The following is a 20,085-nucleotide window of genomic DNA, read 5'->3' on the forward strand; positions in this document are numbered from 1 at the left end:
TTGTAGGATCCCATGGAGTGAGTGTTTCACAGTGGGACTGGGTGGTTCATGGTGTGATTTCACAGCCACAGTTCTGTGTTTGGAAATGTTTTTCTCCACTGAGTTGTTTAGCAGGAAACCAGCAGGCAATGACAGCTAGTGACCTGTAGAGTGAAAAGGCAGGAAATAATTGCAAACTTTCCATAATTGTCCAGTAGTTTCCAGCAATTTCAAGGAGAAGTGTGCAGTTTATAAATTGGGTAATATTCAGACCGGTCCATATGTATACACATTCAGCAGTTTGTATGACTCTAGGCTGCATTAAAGCTTTGCAAATAGAATCTAAAAGGATCATAATTACTAGTTTCTCACACATAAATGTGACAGGGCAGCGAGAGAAACTCAGGGAATGAGTAATGCAACTATTAGCAACCTCTGGGCTGCAGGCAGGTGAAGGGGCTCTAAATAGCTGCATTTTGTTAGATGTAGCATCACCTTACATATCTTCTATTCAGACTTTCCTCCTTTGCCACTGAAATCTGAGGCAGAACACCCCTGCTTTAGTGTAGAAATTGATACTGGATAAAACATACTCCATTTGAGAACTGAGGCTTTTGTCATGAAAAGGTCTTTTCATGGCACTCACAGTGTGGGCAGTCAGGCTCTTGTAGAAGGGCCTTGAATTTTTTATTATTATTATTTTCCATTTCAATTATATCTGTCAGTAAGGAGACAAGGATAGGCACATGCATTATGCTCCTTTATTTTTCCATCCTGAGAATCTCTCACTTGATAAATCCCCTGGTCTCAAAAAGGGACAAAGGTTGCTTCTCATTCTCTGTGTTTGCTTTTAGAAAAGGACCACAATGGGGACCGAGTTTTTAGTAGGGCCAGTAGCAACAGGACCAGGGGTAACAGGTTTAAACTAAAAGAGGGTAAATTCAAACTAGATGTAAGGAAAATATTTTTTACAGTGTGGGGGTTAAAGACTGACACAGGTTGCTCAGAGAGGTAGTGGACAGGGCTCTGAGCAACCTCATCTGGTTGAAGATCAGCTTACTAATAGATGTTCCTCTTATTCATAATTTGGATGTGTAAGGAAAACATGGCTAAGAGGGAGATGACACAGCATCCAGAACATCTGCCAATATCTCACAGCAAATAATTAGCAAATTTTTATGCAACTTCAGTTGCTATAGAAACTATTTCTCTAACACCAGTCTTATTTATTGGTATCACTGAGGAAGTAACATTACTGACTTGCTTAACAAAATCAGTGATCTCAGCCAGCATTAATGTACATGTGACCAGCTCTGTGAATTCCTTCCTCACTTCACATTTGTGGTCTGCAGCATGGGACAGTGAACAAGTTACTTCTGTTTTCATCTTTGATCTCTTTTTATTAAGCAGAGCACAGAAGAAGAATGGTAGCCCATAAACATTTCTCTTTCTGCCCCTCAGTATGACAGGACAGTGCTGCACTGCATGCTCTTCTCACTAAGGTATTTTTTGAAGATTGTTTTCTTTTTCACTGCAATACATCTACTGAGCTTTTTAAAGTATGAACTCCATTTTTGAGCTTACGTGAGCCTTTGAATAACATGAAAACTAAAGTTTTCATTCATGAAGACCACAAATTGGTCACGGTAAGATCCAATGACTGGATGCTTTAAATGAAAGAACCAAGTATTTCAGATTCACAGCTAAAGATGGGAATCTCAGATCATGATCTTAGTCCTCAAGGGCTACTCACCTTACTGAAGTTTTGAGAGAAATTTAAAGAACTTGTGCTACCCAAAGTCACTGAAATTAGAAATCTACCAGTTGATCTTGCTGCCCTTTTCTAGTGGTACTTTGGCGGCTGCGTGCTGTGCTCCATCCAAGGGTGACCAGAGCAGGTTAAGGATGAACTTAGCAAGGAGTTTGAACAAACCAGCTGCTGGGGCCACGTGCACTAAGATCTTTGTGAGCATCAACATTATGAGTCAGTTCTACTGTCCCCCACAGCCAGCATCTCAATATTTGTGTAATTCTTTTCATCCCAAAGGAATTCAGAGCTTTCTACAAAGAATGTTTGGGTTGCACCCAAAAGTAAAATGTAGCCAACTTGGCACTGAAGCACAGAAGTCCTTTAATATGCAACAATGCTAAGAAAAGGTCCAGCTCAGGTAAGATGGTGGAGAATACTTGGTACAGCAAAGGAAAAGGGTGTTCCAAGAGCTGCTACATGTATTGGAATCCAGCCAATAAAATGCAGTGCAGAATGGGATCTCTTTCACTACCTTTACATAACTAAAAGTTGGCTGTGTAATGCCCAGCTGTGTATTGCCCAGCTGGACAATTCTGACTGCCCTCTCAGACCATGGACAGAAAGGGCATATCCAGTAGCAACTTCTTTCAGCTAGTCTGAGTGAAAAATAGAAGTAGATAACATCTCTGGAGATGCCTCTTTCTTCAGAATGTCTATGAAGGCAGACTAAGATGACCAACCTAAATTTAGATATCTAACTTTAGACACCTAAATTAGGAGAGGTAATCTAATATTATCTAATTATCACAGTTGGGAAGATCTGGTTGGGAGCATCTTAAATATATGTCATGCACCTTAGGTCACTGGCTTATCACCCTTTCACTGCAATACCATGCTGCCCTTCAATGTTTGCAATTTCTTTGTTGATGTCTGCAGAAACTGCCCTGCTCCATCCCTTGTGTACGGTGCCCAAGTGGTCCCCCGTCAGCAAGCACAGAAGTACTTGATGAAGTGAATTATACTGGCCAGTCTTCCCCCACCATAAAGTTTTCAAATGAAAACTGCTTTTGCAAAATTGTGTTTAATTGGAAACATTGTATTTCCCACTAAGAAACCAAAATTAATTAATTCCTTTGGAGGAATAATTTTTAATGAGGATTTTGTTGAACCTTCTGTTCTGTTTAATATAACACATCTGATATGAATGCAGTCCCAGTTAGTACTCACATACTTGCTGTCTACAGGTGCAGGATACCATTTAATAGAAAAAGTGTTCATAAAGTTAGCATTTGAACAAGGATTTCTGAAGATCCCTTTCAAGACATTTAAATATTCTTAAATTTGAAGCAAGAATTGATGCTGGCCCTGCAGAGAGATCTTCAAAACTGCTGTGATAGGAAGAGACTCTTGAGGTCAGTCTGCTTGGCTTGTTGTCAGTTCTCATAGATTCTTCCACTGATCCATGTGACTCATCTCCTAACTTTCAGCTGAGAGCCCTGAAGGAGATTTGGAAGCAGATCAGCAGGTCACATCAGGACTGAATGTTTTCCAGTCCAGGAAAGGCACAGCCAGCTAAGGTTGGCTCTCTCCAGCAATCTCATCCTGACTGTCAATGATTCATCTTCTCTAGAGCATTCTATGATCTTCTTGGCATGGGACATGAATAGTTAAACAGCCAGGATCTGACTGCTTTTATCTAAAAGGAAAGCTTCAATGTACACTATCAGGATTTCAGACTGACAAGGTGCATTGAAACTGAGCAAGTGCCACGGTCCAGTGTGGTTTCTCCCATTTCTCCGTTATTTATCTCCCTTTCAAAAAAGGGAAAGTTGTATTTTTTGAATGGTTTTGGGCTCAAAGTGTTGCCATTCCTCTTGAGCACACTGCAGTTCGCATTTTGTGGGATCTCTGTAGTTCTATGTCTCCTTGTGGAACTGGAGCTTTCCCCTCAGCATGAGTCATTCTTACATCTGTAGGCTGTCAAGAAGGATCCTTGGACAGAGGTGTTTTTGAAAGAATTCAGACATGCTGAAACTTGTAACTGGTTACACTACAAGAGGCATTATTTAATACTGTCACCATGTCTCCTGTTGGCTGCCAGACCTCCATCTGGGGGATCCTGTTCTCTGCCACCTCTGGAATTAATTTACCCATTTTACAGAATTGGAAACAAAAAGATACACTTTGTCAGTTCTTCCTCATTCAAAAAAAATTCACCAGTCTTTCAGGAAAAGATTATATTGCGGTCTCATTAGTTTGCTTATTTCATGGTTTTGTGTCACAAATAATTATGACCCAAATTCTGGCTCTCATACTTTGCAAAAATCTTCCTGTGAAAATAGCCTCACTGGGAAATGCTTTATAGAATGGTCCCATACACTCATTTTAGTCCAATCTCCAGCCTTTGCCTAGCAGACCTTGTACAAACAGTACTTTCAATGAAACAATACACTATTGATTAAAATAATAGTACAAACTAATGTCACCCTAATGAAGGATAACTCTAGGAGCTAAACACATAATAAGCCTATTGTAAAAATTATCACCTGAAAATCTTTATTAAGAATTCATCCCTTTTCCTGGGATATACACAAACATTGGATTCATGCTTTGTTTTTTGCTGTATTGTTGCTCTGGTACTGTTACTATCCAACTAGATCTACACAGAACCCCTGGGCTGTGCCAAGAGAAAAGATGCTCTCAGAAAAGTCTGTATCCCCTGCAGAGAATGATACACATTTCCCTTGGATGACCACCTGGAACAAGTGGTGGAACAAAAATGTGGAACAAAAGAGCATGAATCCCAGAAAAGGAGCAATGGTTACATTGCTTTTAGATTCATTATTCAAGAGACTTCTCAGTTGCCTAAACAATCTCAATATGCAATTTTCTCTTTCATCCTCTTTTGTATGTACCTCTTTGAGTTCATCCAGACTCATTATAAGCCATGAGGTCAGAGAGGAAAAAATTAATGAGGCAGCAGTTACCATTTGAGAAGCATCTGACCAAAACTGCCCAAGTCAGAACTTCAAGGGTGGCCTGAGGACCTGTGCAGTGCCTTTGCTGACCAGTATCAAAAGGGCTTTTTTTTTGACAATGAGGAGGCAATATAATACATTCTTACATGCATGCATAAAAAAAAAAAAAAAAGTATTTGTTAGAAAACCCTGTTCCTTTATGGAAAGAATCATAAGAAAGAAGTTCCAGTCCTTGTCTGAATTAAAAATTTTATAGCACTGTTTTCAGCCATTCATGATGCAAGGAATCTGCTTTGAGGAGCTGCAACTCCTTTTCACAGTCTTAGATAAAACCAGGCAGAGAAGAAACAAATTGTCCTTGCCCTTGTCATCTTATTGTGGTTGTTGAAACACCAGCAACCAAATTCAGATTTCCAAGAAAAACTAAATTATCTGTAGAGAAGCCCATCATCAGAAAAATAACATGCTTGCCAAGTGCTCAGCATTAAGATTGGAAAAATGAAGTCCACTCAAACAACTAAAACAAGACTAGAACTTGAGTCTCTCTGGTGTCCTGAAGCCAATCTTAGCATTAAATTGTTACTGTGATACTTGTCAGGCTTCTCATCAGACCAGTACTCTGCCATACAAATCCTGGCCACAGGCCACTGTTTGGTAAGGCACCTCCTCAGAGGCCAGCTGGGAGCAGCCCTGTGGAGAAGAACTTGGGGGTGTTGCTGGATGGAGAACTGAATATGCTCCCAGCCCAGAGAGCCAACTGTGTTCTGGTCTGCATCCAAAGCAATGTGGGCAGCAGGGCAAGGGAAGGGATTATGTCCCTTCTGAGACCCCACCTGGATCCAGCATCCAGCTCTGGGGACTCCAACACAAGAAGAATGTGGACCTGTTGGAGTGGGTCCAGAGGAGGCTATGAAGATGATCAAAGGAGCATCTATCCTACTGAAGACAGGCTGAGACAGCTGGGATTGTTCAGCCTGGAAGAGAGGAGGCTCCAGGGAGACCTTGGAGCCAATACAAACTTAGGAACTCTGGGTCCTGGGTTTAGAAATCCCATGCTAGGGAGCTGCATCACAAACCCAACAGGACCTGCTGCCTGCCTCACCATCATCTTAGGCTACCAATCATTTTTAACACTGGGCAGGCGTCTCACTGGGTTTCTGCCAACATAAACATAAGCACCATGCTCTGAGGCACAGAGCCTGCTGTGGATTCAGGGAGTGCTGTGTCAATAAAAGCACCCCTTGCAGCACAAACGTATCAGGAAATCCCAGAATTGTACATTTTGGAAACTGGGGGATGTGCTAAGGATTGCTGTTTTTAGCAGGGCATCTGCTAAAAGCTACTGTTAGAAACAGGATAAGGGGCAAAATGAAATTAAGATAGATTACCAAGTTCTTGGGGAAAAAAGAATCCTGAAAGTTCATAGTCAACTTTCATGATATTCTTTTTAAGGAAAAACCTCCAAACAACTATTCTGCACATACAATTTTGTAACATTAAAGCACTAAGACCAGCACTGATAGCTGCTTTGAGCATTCTAGTGCTTTTATGCAAAATGACACCATCCTGCTTGTAGTTGGCAAGAGGAAGCACTGCAGCTGGAGCTACAAGGCTCCTCAGGAGCAGGCCGAAAGCAAGAGATGCAACCATATTAGTGGTGACCCTCAGATGTAGCCTTGATCTACCCTCTGGCACACTACAAGGAAGAGAGCCTCACCCTGTACCTTCTGCACAAAGAGAGCTTCTCCAGCTGCATTTTACTGAAACTGCTGTGGTACATCTGGCAGAGGTGGAAAAGCCCAGACAAAAGCCCAGAGCAGAGGGCTCTGTGAAACCTGTAACTGCGTTACCCCAAAGGATTTGAACTCAGGGCAATAAAAGCCACAGTGACCCCTAGCAGCACACCTGGAGCTCAGTCATTCCTCAGTAGCAGAAAATCAAGCTAATGAAACCTAAATATTGTTCCTTGACTTAAAATATCATCCAGTGTCTTAAAGCAGATTACAGATGCTGGCTGATGATCTTATCTCACATCAAGCCAGGACAATGGACAGCTGGGGTGGCCCTTCCCATCTCCATCACTTCTCCCTCATGAATGCTATCAGAGTCCCTCTGGCCATGGTAACTGGGGTAGATGGGCAAGGAGAATATCCACCTTGTATTCCATGAGGGCTGGATCTGGCCTACACAATGCCCAGGGCACTAGTGATGGTGTTCAGGCCTCCCAACAGACACACAGATGCTGGGGAGTGACTTTAAGTCATGTGTGAGGGTTTTTTGAAGCCCATCAGTGCCCAGATACTGGTACCTAGAAAATAAAGTCTAATCTTTCAGGATCAATTAGCCAAATTAACCAGAGCATGTGAAGAAATAACATGGGGGCCTACCTGTACTGGTGATTTTGTTTCTGGAAAGTGCTGGTGAATTTGTGATCCATGACCCACAAAAACTGCTGAAACAGAGGTGGCTTCTTTTCAAAAAGGTTCTGATGAGACCTGACTTGGTATGTTTGTGGGTAAAAGTACTGGGAAGGCATTAGGCAAAGAGAAATCAGGTATGCAACATCCACAAGGAAAAAGAAACTCAGCAGAGGTATCTTTCTTTTCCCATCTGAGAAACTGAACACTTGATCTCCTGATGCCTCCTGTGCTCTGCCTTATGACACAGAAAGCTTGTTCCCCTGGTCACTCTGTTAATAAGCACTGATGGGAAAGGAAAGGGGAGTGAAGTTATGACAGGCTAATGAGGCTTCTGTGACACGGTTTGCTGGCGTGGGGAACTGCATCTCGTAGAGTCTCAGGCTGCACATTCCACATCTGCCAGCCAGTGACTGAGGCTAGAGCTCTAAATGGAGGATGGAGTTCTGGGACAGGTCTGGCTCCTTGGAGCATGATGAAAGCCACACAAGCATTAATTTGATCAGATATTCAAGCCCCAGAAACTCTGTGGTTTATTCTGATTACAATCCTTGGACACTTTAGGTGAATACTTATTTCAGCCTAAAAAAATGTACCAGCTTAAGAGCAAGACTGACTTTTTGCCACAGTAACTGAGCAGATGGAAAACTGAAGCAGTGCATTTTCCCATGTGGAGCACATTGCTGCTCACTGTGAGAAAACAGCAATTTGTCAGGCTGCTTCATTCAGACACAGGTAGGCTCAATGGGCCAAATTTTGCATGTAGTTGCTTCCCAAGAGGAGCAACAGGCATAGCTTAGAGCTGTTGTTAAAGAGCTTAGTCATTTTACATGTTTCACATGTTTTAGGTGAAAGAGTAATGAATGGTGGTTTAGGCAGCAGGAAAACACCAAAATTTATCCAGCTGTTCCAGAAAGAGCTTTTCTCCCTAAAATTGCCCAGGGTGCCCACACTTTGTTTCAAAATATTGGAACTGCTCATTCTGAAGCCTCTGGCACACGCCTTGTTTCATTACTAGGTGGGTACTATGAGACCAGGAGTCCTTTCTAGTGACTCTATGGGTCTCTAGCAGCAGAAATTTGACATCTGTTTGATATTATTATTCCATTACAAGATTAAATCTTCACTCCCTTGGCTTTTTTGTGGGTTCCAACACATTCCACTTCAGTGACAAATGTCCCTTGAGCCAGCAGTGCTTTGACAGGGTGGGAGGTACCCCTGCAGAGGAGCTGACAAATGGTTTCCATGAGAAGTTAAAGTACCCTCAGGAAGTAGACAGAATTTCTGCATGAATATCAAAATGAAAAGGAAACCCCCACATTGCAAGGGATTTGTGGCAAAAAACCAAAAGGTTCCTCCCCAAGTAACTGAATTTGCATGTGAAACTACGGACTTGCATAAGAGGTTGCAGCAGCTCATACTTACAGTTTGCTTCAAAAGTGAAAGCAGGCTACAATAAAGCAGCATGTTCTTGACCTTCTGAACAATTTCTGCTTCCTTTTGTAACAGAAGCGAGAACTCCTACTGGGTTGAATCCAATCATTCCAGTGGAAATTGGAGACCAAATGAACCTGCTTCATATGAGTTTGCCAAACCCCGGCTGATAGCAGGATTATTCACTAGCCCAGAGTGCATAAGGATCACACCCCAACAATGCTTTAAAGTATGTTGGTGGTAAGGATGATGCTATAGGGTAATGGCTCCTTTCACTCTAGGATCTCCAAATACTTTACACATGTGAATGGAGAAGTGCAAAGCAGAATTTCTCAGCCCCACTTTGCTGAGAGCTTTCAGGGGCCTTACTGTGTTCAAGGAATTCATCCTGGTTAAGGGAAATAGAGAAGCAGGGACAGGGGCCCCAGGAACTTGATTACCAATACTTGGATGAAAGCATTAGACATGACTTCACAGCCTCCCAAGATAAGAGTTGATTGTTTCATGGTCTTCTCCCGTCAATGTGGAGATTAGCTCATGTAAACTAAACACAGGAAAATAACTGCCAATCCTTCCTCTCCAAGAGCAAGCACAGAAAAGGCAAATTGTCTTTAGTGGGTGCAATGAGCTTTGCATTTAACACCACAAGCATAAATCTCAGAGCCAAATTTATGATGGCTGAGACCGTCATCTGCTTTCTCATTCCAATGTTCCCATCCTATCATCAACACCAACACTACAATACCCCCATGATCTTCTGGCCAGAAAAAAAAGCAGGATAGGGTTTCCCTGAAGGATTAATTAGTGACTACAATGAAAATAAACAACACCTCCATAAATCAACCCTGATGACTCTTAAATAATTTCTACTTGTCTCTTGTGATTTCTTAGTTGTGTTTTACCAGTTTTCTAGCCTCTAAGACTTTCTTCCCACTAGACAGTGCACAAAGCATCTAACATAATACTACAATGTAACCAAATGACATTTATCAAATGTCCTTTGTCCTATCAAATAATTTACCTTCTTTATCAAATGTAAAGAAGGTTCAGCTGTGACTGGATAGCTCTCTGCATTTCTGTCCCTATTTCTTCCACCCACAGCCAGCAGGGTAGTCATGTGCAAACCCATCCTTCTCAGTGGATGGGCAGGTGCTGTGTCAGACACTGCTCATGGTGCCTCCTACCTCCAGGGAGACAGGGAACTGTGAGGTGATGACACACGTACCACCCGCTCCCTCCCCTCTGTGCAGGAACACACACACACACACATACAGCTGCCTGGAGACCACAGGGAGGATCAAACAGAGCTCCTTCCCTGGGAAGAAAAGACAGGCAGCAGCTTGGCAATCAGGCAGAGACTGCAGCTCTCTGCTGCTCCTTATCAGTATCATCTGTGGTTTTAGGAAAAGGCAAAAAAAAGCTGCTTAGGAGCTTGTATTTTCCAAATATGAGTCTTTTTGTCCTGAACAACTGAGCTCACGTTCTTTCTTAGGATAATCTCTTTGGATGGTCATGGAGATTTTAATACATTTTCTATTATTTTTCAGAGAGAGGTGCACAGGGCTGAGATGGTAGCTCTGCTCTTCCCATAATAAACTTCCTGGTATATCAGTTATCTATCCCTGTTACTGAGTATGAATGGAAGTATGCAGCTGGTAAAAGGACAGTGCTTGTAATCGTGGCCTTCTCACTCCACAGACTTAAATGTCAGCAGGAAAATTCTTATTTTTGACAAAGCCTTACAGAGGCAGTCTGCATACTCCACTCTGTGTGAAGGAACATGCCATTTCCATTTAGATGATTTCCTCCACAATGGCAAGAGCTAGAAACTTCCTTTCAGAAGTGTAAACAAACCAAAGTTTAGGTTCTGACTATGCTGAATGAGGCTCATAAATACGTGACAGAGGCCAGATCGAGCCCACAGGACATATGTTTGACACCTCTGGCCTATGTGGATAGGAAATGCTTATAAATAGTCAGTCCCATTTCAGTTCTCTGGAGACAAATATTTTTGACACAGAGTGCTCAAGCACAAAGAGTCATTTGCAGACCACCCAGGAGACTTGCATTGAAATGACCTTCCTTTGCTTGGATGATCAATTATACTGATGTTTATTTCAGGAGTTGCAACATTTGTTCTTAAATGGAATCAGCCCGGAGGAGCCATGTATATAACCCCACTTACTTGTTGGTAACTGCCTGCATAAACTCATCAATCAGTTCGTCGTACTGTTTCCCACGAACCCTCTTGTGTTTCAGTCCAATATACAGTGGATCATTCAGGAGAGCCTAGGACACAAAGCAATTCTGTTGACATCTTCTCTTCTGCAGATGGACAGAGATTTATGTCCCAGCGTACCAAAAATTTTTGTCTGATGAAGTCATATTACTTTTACTTACTATGCCAGCTCACACGTCTCCTCTCAAGCAGGAAGTGTTTCTGTAGGAAGCTATGGCCTGTCTTTTAGCAAAAATAAAGTCAGAGGGATGCAACCCCTCTTGACTACCATAGGAAATGGAGCTCTGCATCCCCAGAACATCTCTACCAAAGGCTCTCTGCCAAAGTGCCTCACTCTTAGTGAATAAAACTGACCCTGTGTGGGTGTTCACTGTGCATTCAGTGCTTAATTTTGCACTCAGGGCAGGAAAGCTGTTGACCACAAACAGTGCTTTGTGCAATGAAGACCACCTGATATAACTTGAAATGATGTGTCATTTAGGCCTTTTAGGTGACAGCACAGAGGTGACCACAATCAGTGATCAGATGGCAGAATGTTCCCAAGACCTGCACCTGCCTAGCACTCACCTCAGTTATATGGCAGGTATAAAGTCAAGATATTTTCATACAACAGATGAATTTATATTTTGGTTCCCAATAGGAACATAAAATCAGGCCATTCCTCCAAGGTATTATAATCAACATCCACAAGCCACATAAAAAGGCTTGAGTCAGCACAAAAATTACAGGACAAACACTGGCAGGAGACAGGTGGACCAACACCTCTGAGAGTCACTGCAAAGGAACTCTACTTCCCTTCCAATTTCAGGAACCAAACTTTCCACATGAAGGGAGGATGAGCCATCTCAAACTTATTGTCCTGCAGCCATATAGACCTAAATATTGGCAGGTATGCTAATATCAGATCTGTTTTTACAGCTACAGCTCTTTTCCCTTAGAAGGAAAGATGAAAGAGGTTTTCCTGTGAGTTTGATACATTAGGGCTCTGCAGGGCCATGAAACAGAAAGGAGACCCATTTGTGTAACTTCCCTGATTGCTTCTACAGCACTGTGTACTCTGGGCCCTGTTCACGGAGCACAGAATTCTGCCACAGACAAGACGAGAAATGCCAAGCTCTGAAAAGAGACTGATTTGCTGAAAGTGTACCCAAAGTATTATGGACTGTCAAGAGGAGAAGTTGGCAACTGACGCTAAAAATATAATACAATGGCTTTATTTACCTTTATTTATCATGTGTTAGCAACAGAGTCCCCCTTGGCTCACCAGATGTTAATGGGCAGAGATGAACAGGATGAATGTATCTTATTAATGTACTGATAAACAAGTTTAGTTGTGGGACAGGATGCTCCTAGGATGTGCTGAGGGTTCAGTTAATCTGGGTTTATGCACAAGAGAAAGCCATTAAATAAATAAGCAAACAAATTATTTATATTGTGAGGAAATACATTGTTCATATTGCTGGAAAACAGAGGCTTCTATATCTTAACCCCAGATGTGGAAACTGCCACCACAGAGAAGTTCCTAAACACATAAATTACATCTAATCTTGGGCAGAAGAAAAAGGGTCCAAGACTGACTCTGTAAGTCCCTTCTTCTGATGCCATCTGACCCTTGCAGAGGACTAAAAAGGATTTTAGTGTCCCCTGTCAGCTGCGACAGAAACAAGATGGACATGCCCCATCAGATGCTTTTCATGGGAAGGGCACTTTTATCCAGGTCCCTCTAGGAGAAGCTCCAGCTGGGAGGCTCAAAGCACTGGTGGCATGCAGATCAGCATGGAGGATAAGGAAGACATGAAGGATCCCAAATCAAGTACAGTGTTCTATTGACTGGAGACTGCAGTGAGTGAGAGACTGAGACTTAATTCCTGCTTTAGCCTCAGTGGGTCCAAACTCAGAGCTCTCCCTTTTCAGGAAAGACCATGAATCAGGCTGAGACGAGCACACCCAGTATTCCAAAAGTCCATGACAGGCCGCTATGCTAAAGGGGTAACATAATCCAGGGGCCAGAGACCAAAGAGGTAATTGAGATTCTCAAATGTCAACTATGGGCACTGATTTTGCATTCTTTCATTCTTTTCAAGGGTCCAGTGAGAGAGGCTTCGGGCAGGACTGAAAGGGGTGCAGAAAATCTGTCCAGTGAGCATCAGCATGTCTGAAAATGTCAGCATTAATTTGTCTTTTTACACAAACTCAAAGCTCTTATACCCCAGATTTTTTATGTCCCTCAAGAAATGTGTGTTTGGTTTGGGGTCATGTGAGGCGCAAGTACATTTTACAAAAATGGACAAGCCCAGGCCATCACAAATTGCTATAGGATATTAATTTTAAAAAGACATCCTCACAGATGTCCATTCTGGCATTGCTGAAATGTTTCACTTTGGCCTTTCTGAGCCAGAGTCATAAGGCAAGAATCTGCAAACAGATGGAGTCCTCTTGCTTGGTTATCATGTGCAGTAACATGTGTAATCTAACAAAACAGTGACATTAATCATTCCCAAACCACTCATCAGGGATTCTCCATTTCTGGAATATAGTCATCTCTACACAGACATGAATATCTGCCTGTTCCCTCACAATTACCAGAGGAAGAATCATTCTGGGACTTCCTGTACAAAGCCTGTCAACTCACCTTGCCATGCTGAAAGGTGGAGCTGAGCTTTCAGCTCCCGCTGGTATCTCTGAGACTCTGAGTCCTCTCACCAGGGGACAATGAGTCTATTTAGTGTTTATTTTAGTTCCCCATAAGGAAAAAAGGTTCTCATGCATCAAACTGGAATTAAACCTTCCCACTTTCCTGCAGTGCTGGTCTAGCCATCATCTCATTTTGGATGTCTCCAGCCTTGTCCCCACATTTAGGGAACTGGCCCCAGTTAAGCGCTAATCTTGATTCTTTCTCCCCCATGTCAGATTTAGGAAAAATTGTCTTACCTCGTTGTCTGTGCCAACATCCAGTAGGACAGGGAGACATTGTTGTGGGTCAACTCCACCACAAGCTGTGTACAAAGCAAGCTTTCCAACTGGGATGCCCATGCCGTAACTTCCTAGGTCTCCTAAACCAAGAATCCTCTCTCCATCTGTCACCACGATAGCCTAGGAGGATCAAAAGAGACTATTGCATGGGGTTACCAAGGCTCTAGAAGCTAAACCAGCTCCACTGTTTCCACACTGATGCTGCTTTGCAGATGCACCGTGCAATGGAGATTTGCTCCTTGTCCACGACAGCATGTTAATTAGCTGTCAGCAACAGGGTGCTGCTCATTTTTGGGGGTAGAGAAAGTGTGGTTAACAGGGAGCAGCTCACACAGTGGGACAATAGCAGCTCTGCTGGAGAATACTTCAATTCACTGTAGCAGAGCCCAAGCAGCATGGCTTTTTGTGCATCCCCAGCTGTACTACAAGAAGTATCACAAATAAAATCTCGCCTTGATTTTTTTCATCTTTTTTTTCTAGAAGACTGAAGTGTGCTTAGGAACTGCATCTGTGGAAGAAACATATTTCAGTGTCCTTTCTTATTCAACATAAACTATTCATGAACTTTTTGCTATTTGCTTTTCCTTTTGAATCAATGTGAAGTGTTAGCAATGAGAAAGTCTCTTTTTGGGTGGGCTCCATCTGGTTTTGGGTGTGCGCTCACTTCCTTACCACGCCCAGAGGATGCAGTTGGGATTGAAAGGCAGCAATGGGAATAGGAAAAGCAGCAAGCATATGCACTGCTACAGGTTTATCCTGAAATTAAATGGAGTTAATATTCCAACTATACAGAGAATATTAAAACAAAATTAAGTTCTAATGAATGAAAATATTTCTCTGGAGCACTGATACCCTTTCATCCAAATACGTGTTTTCAGGGAAACCTAGAAACCTTTCAATAGCATTTAGATATCCATCAGAGAAAAAAATTCTTCAGCCTAGGATGGGCTGCAGCACACTACAGTTACCAAAGCTCCTCAAGGCAACACTGACAAAGGAATCAGAACAGAAAATACAGCATGGGAGAAATTTATTGCTATTTGTAAGAGAGGAGGAACTGGATTCGCATTTGTTTGTGGCTCTTTGGATCTGATAAACACCCCCAAAAAAGAGCAGAGTTTCTGTGAGCACCTGATATACAAGGATGTTAAAGTAATGTTTTTATTTGTTCATGTTCATATGATCAGAACTCAACAAATAGGACATAAATCTCTGGCTGAGCAGAGCAGACCCTTCTATCTGAAGGTAGGAGGTTACAAGTTTAACAGTTAGGAACCTGTTTTCTACTTCCATCTATGATACAAATTTTCTTGATGACTCTAGTGAAGTCACTGTAAAAAGGTTAGGTGTGCAGTTTATGACAGTCATCTAAATGGCTTCTAAACTCATTTGACATCTGATGCAGAGAGACAGAAACCTCCAGAAGGCATCTCCTCTCTCCAGCAGCTGTTTTGGGAACAGATGAAAGGGTTATTTCTCTTTGAAAAGCTCAGTTCCCTCTTCACTGGCACTGCAGAAGCACTTACAGTATGAGACTAGGCACTAAGACCCGAGGCAGCTGATATTGACTGAGATGACTCTGGACCTCAGGCTGCACCCAGTTAACCAGTGCAGGTTTGCAGTGCCTCAGCAGCAGGCATGTGGCCCAGCAGAGTGATCCAGAGTGCTATGCTGATCTCCAAGCTATGAATGCAATGCAGAGAGGCAAGTGCTGCTGTTGGAATTCCCAGTTCTCTGCACTGATTGCACGAGGTCAGCCTTTACAGAGTGAACTGATTCTCTACATTGAGTGAACCAACAGAACCAACACTCCATGGGAGGGATTTTGTACAGCCCTGTACCGCAGTAATTCTGGTGGGGGTTCAAAATCCTGAGTGCACTTCTAGGGCAGGCATCCCACAGAAAGAGGGAGGAATGAAGGGAGGCAAGGCAGGATGGAAGACCAGTGCAGTAGCTTGCATGGCAGCACACTTGCCTTGGAATAAAATACTGTTTCTTCACCATCCTCACTTTAGAGTGGCTTGAATTCATAGCTGCCAGGATGACACCCAGCCTGTATGATTCTCTGCATTCTTTTTGCTTTAGCTGGGCCATTGTGAAGAAAAGAGTACAAGATTAAGGAACCAGAGAGAAAATTGTCATGGGAAGGCATGAGGATGGCCAGCATTTCATCCAGTATTTCTTCATGTCAGGATTCATTAGCCATCCTGGAAGAGACACAAACCCCCCCATATTCCCACATAAGTATGATCAGAAATGGTTTCTTCTCACTTGTTCTGCTTCTGGTACTATGAATATTTCAAGCCAGCCCAGCTTTGACAGGAGGGTTGAAGGTGAGGCTCATTAGAGCTTGGCTAAAGCTTTGCTAAGCTAAGCAGAGCAAAAGCACCCTTCCAGCCCTTCCAGGCAGAGGATTCAGGATTTGGCCCATATTTCCCATTTCTACAGTCAGCACCATTGCCATGAAGTCCTAATGAGCCAAATCTAATGAGCAAAACGTGGGCAGCATCTCCAGGTGTTTCTGCACTATCTTTAGTGGTGGTGTTCAATGGTGGGGGGGAGGGGGGTTCAGCCTATTAAAAAAAAAAACAAAAAAAACTGGGTCCCTCCAGGGACTTAGGTGCAGTCCAGGTGCCTCCCTGCTTATCTCAAAATCTTGAGTGTTCCAGTGCCTACCAGTTCAGGCATGAAGAAGTCTCTGCACAAAGACACAGGGGAACCTGTGCTGCTAAAATGAGCTGCCTTTGTAGTCTGGCAAACCTGGAAAGTAGATAGTCTGAATCTCTTTCATGGACCATTGCCTTTCTTATGGTCTGTTTTGGGTGCCAGAAGGGCTGTTTCAACAACATCCTCTAATCTTTCTGTGCCAGTTTCCCCATCTGCAAAAACATTTCTATTAGACATAATGAATTTTGCTCACAGTTCTGAGTTGGAAACAAATGGAAATACTGAGTTTGTTGGACAGAACAAGGACAAAATACCTAGCCTGCCTCTCTTCTCCATGGTTCCAAACACAAGTTTGTATGACTGTGATCACTTTTTCTGAAAATATGTTAAAAATCCTTTTTTTTCTCCCCTTAGAAATGGAAAATGCTTGCAAGATTTTCTCAGCTGCCAAACCTTTGTTCTGGGAAGAAGCAGATGATTGACAAGGGACCAAAACTCTGTCAATAGCCATGGAAATTCCCAGGAAGATGTACTTTCAGACTGATAGAATAAGGTGAGGTAACTGGCAAGACCTGTCTTAAGTGCTGACTTCATTTCATGCCAGGGACTTGCCCAGCCCCGAGCTCTAGTGAAAAACACTTCACAAGAACACTATTTGGGTGGGGTGTCAGTAATATTTTCAGCTGCTGGATATCAAATATGATTTGCAGAGTTGCCAGTGTTCTTGATGCTGGATGACTCACTGGATTTGGGAAGGAGTCTTACAAGCATGTTAATTACAGAGATATTGTAAAGAGTTTTGGTACAAGTTAGCCACACTATTCTTCAATACACATATCTTACTTTTTCACTGGGGCCTATTCTGTACAAATTTATTAACATGCACATTTTTTTTCATTGACCAAGATCCTGCTACCTGTGAAAAAGTTGTTCTTGACTGCATACCTACATGACAGAGTCTCTGAAGTCCCAACTTGACTGGAAATTGAAACTGAAGTTCAGCCTGAAAATTGTCTTAGGAAGAAAAGCATTATTTGCTTGTCCTTTTAAACAGCCAGCTCTGTAAATGATGCCAAGCCGTTCCACTAAATATCCCCTTTTGCACCAAACTGCCTGTAATTTCCCAGTCCACAGAAGACATGCCACATACCTTAATATTTTCTTCAGGCCAAGAGTTTAGCATTGTTGCAATATGGCCTCTGTCATGGATGGTGATAAACAATCCCCTAAGAGAGGAAAAGGAAAGAAAGAGAAGAAAAATAAACCTTGTAATAAAACTAGTAACTCTAAGATAAAAGAAAACAGGTGAACTTGAAAATGGAGGGATATAAGCTGCTGAGTACAAAACCAGGCAACTCACTGACACAAAAATGAGACCTCAAGAGACTGCTAATAGCAAGGTAAATTCTCATTTTCAAACCAAAAGGCTCAACATCCTTAATGGCAACTTCATTCAGCAGCCACCAGTGCCGACCATTTAACACTTGAGAAACATCTTTGCTTCAGAGAGCACACTCTGCCTTAGTGCAGAACAGTTTTCTAGTTAAAACAATTTTGATAAATGCAGTGGAGGCTGATGGTTTTACCATAAGCCTTGTTACTAATTCCTTCCTGAGGAGCTTATAGCACCTGGGCACCCAGACAGTGAAAGCATGATCCTTCTCACCCAGCTACCAGGGTCAGTGATGGGGATGGCTACTCCAGAGCTAGGTGTTTTGGGTCACCTCTCTAGTCCACAGAACTCCAATCCAACTGGATCAGTATCTGCCATGACATTTGCTTTGATCAAGCCAAACCTGCCCTTGTGACAGTGTTTCATTTTCCCCCATTAATATCTGATCCCAGTTTTTGACATTCACCAAGTGAAAATCATGAAAAATTATGAGAAGTGAAACAGAAAATTAAATGTTTGGGTGTAGCTTCAGTGTGAATTGTTTATATAGAAAATAATATTGCTGATTGCACTAAGGTTAATCACTTCTCAATGCAAAGGTCTTCAGGGTTTAAACAAAAGTGCCTTCTTTTTAAACAAAATTAGGATCTGGAAGAGATTGTTTTTGAAACATGTTTTAGATTTGTGGCTTATTTTTTTGCCTCTCTGCTGTTGTTACCAAAAAGAGTATCTGTAGCAGAGATTCTTTCAATACCTAGGACAATATTATTTACATTGACTGATCTCTGCTCTGATACTCTGGGATTTTTCTGAAGTTTCTTTTAAGCTGTACTAACCCAAAAGAAGCAACCTGTCCTTTATACCTTTATCAGGGAAAATTGTTTACATTGCTCACAGTGCTGTCTAATCAGTGCAAATCAAAGGCTCTAACTCGAGGAGTCCCCTTGGCAGAAGGATGCAGCCATTTTCCTTGCCTTGTTATCTGCTCACAAAAGCAGGAGTTGTGCCAGCAATTAGTAACAGTTGGAAAAATGGATTTTTGTTGCTTACATCTCTCAACTATTGCTCAGCCCCAGAAAGTTCAGATCCGGTCATGGTTTGGGCTTCTAATGTGAAACATTAGGGAGAAGAAGCTTGAAAACAACTTCCATTGTAAGGCCATATGAGTGATGGATAATCAAACATAATTGGGCTACTCACTCTGGCAAGGCCTTATCTCACATGACTCTTCTAGGGGACAGATATCTTCCCACAGTCAACTGTGGGATTCCTAATGAAAATGCCCTTTACTTTGAAAAGAAGAAAAATAAAAGTGCTGACTTCAACACTGATCAAGTCACAATCACACAGATCAGAAAGGCAAAAAAGGAAAATAACATTTCATTTATTCAGTGTAATTCTTTAACACTGTGCCAATAACCAATGAACTAATCACATACACATGGCTTGCCTCAAAGGCAGTATTCACAGATGTCAATCTTCATAAAAAGGGAGTACTGTACTGCTGCCATCTATGTTTAGAAAGCAGTTATTAACAGGGAATTAAAAGTGCAAATTAGTAACATCCCTGCAATATTTCAGGTTGTGATATGCTTTCAGGAAGAATGCTACTGTTTGAAGGTAACATTTTCCATACATAATGAAGATCCCTATTAAGTGTCTAGCTATTTGCCTCATACATTCACATCTCTTCAGTACTGAAGGGAGTCCACCAGCTATTTAACCTTTAAAAAACATCCTGAGCTCACAGCAGAAGCTGTGAACCCAACTGTCTACCTACTCCTGGTCATGCAGCTCAATGGAACTGAGAGTTGTTTCATATAAAAGTGGAGAGAGCAGCTACCCAATGCCCCTTGATTCTGACCCTTGAATTGGGAGGGCAGTGGTCTGGTCTTCAGTCCCTGCTTGGGATTTGCCAGTAGAGAGAGTTCAGCTTGGGTCTTTCGAAATCTGACCACTAGTCTCACTATGCTCCTTGGGAGTAGGACTCCCCCAGCTGTCATTGGATTGGCTTGGCATAGATAGCGTGGTTGGTAGCTGAGAACCAAGCATGGAGAGACAGCCCTCCAGAATTTGTGTTTCATTCCTTAATATTATGTATTTGATGCTAATTGGTCCTTTCTTTGCTTCAGGCAAAATCTGATGGCTTATTTTAGACTAACACCCTAATGGCACTACCATCTTTGCAAGGGAAACCATCAGGAGGAGCAGAAATGGCGATCCATGGGGAAAAGTGGGGAAAGTGACCTCTCTCA

General features: G+C 42.3%; 1 protein-coding gene across 2 annotated transcripts in view; it reads right to left on the reverse strand.

Moving 5' to 3' along the window:
* Positions 1-20,085, reverse strand: part of ME3 (malic enzyme 3) — a 117,774-nt gene that overhangs the window by 18,037 nt on the left and 79,652 nt on the right. The window contains exons 4-6 of one of the 2 annotated variants that reach the window (XM_059838519.1): positions 17,588-17,663; positions 13,729-13,890; positions 10,744-10,847 (exon numbers count right to left, since the gene is read on the reverse strand). The exons of the other annotated variant lie outside the window; for it this stretch is intronic. Coding sequence (XP_059694502.1) covers positions 10,744-10,847; positions 13,729-13,890; positions 17,588-17,663 — 342 coding nt within the window. The remainder of the gene's footprint in view (positions 1-10,743; positions 10,848-13,728; positions 13,891-17,587; positions 17,664-20,085) is intronic. 2 annotated transcript variants of the gene reach the window in all.

The sequence above is a fragment of the Haemorhous mexicanus genome, chromosome 2 (assembly GCF_027477595.1).
Source record: "Haemorhous mexicanus isolate bHaeMex1 chromosome 2, bHaeMex1.pri, whole genome shotgun sequence".
Taxonomy (NCBI): domain Eukaryota; kingdom Metazoa; phylum Chordata; class Aves; order Passeriformes; family Fringillidae; genus Haemorhous; species Haemorhous mexicanus.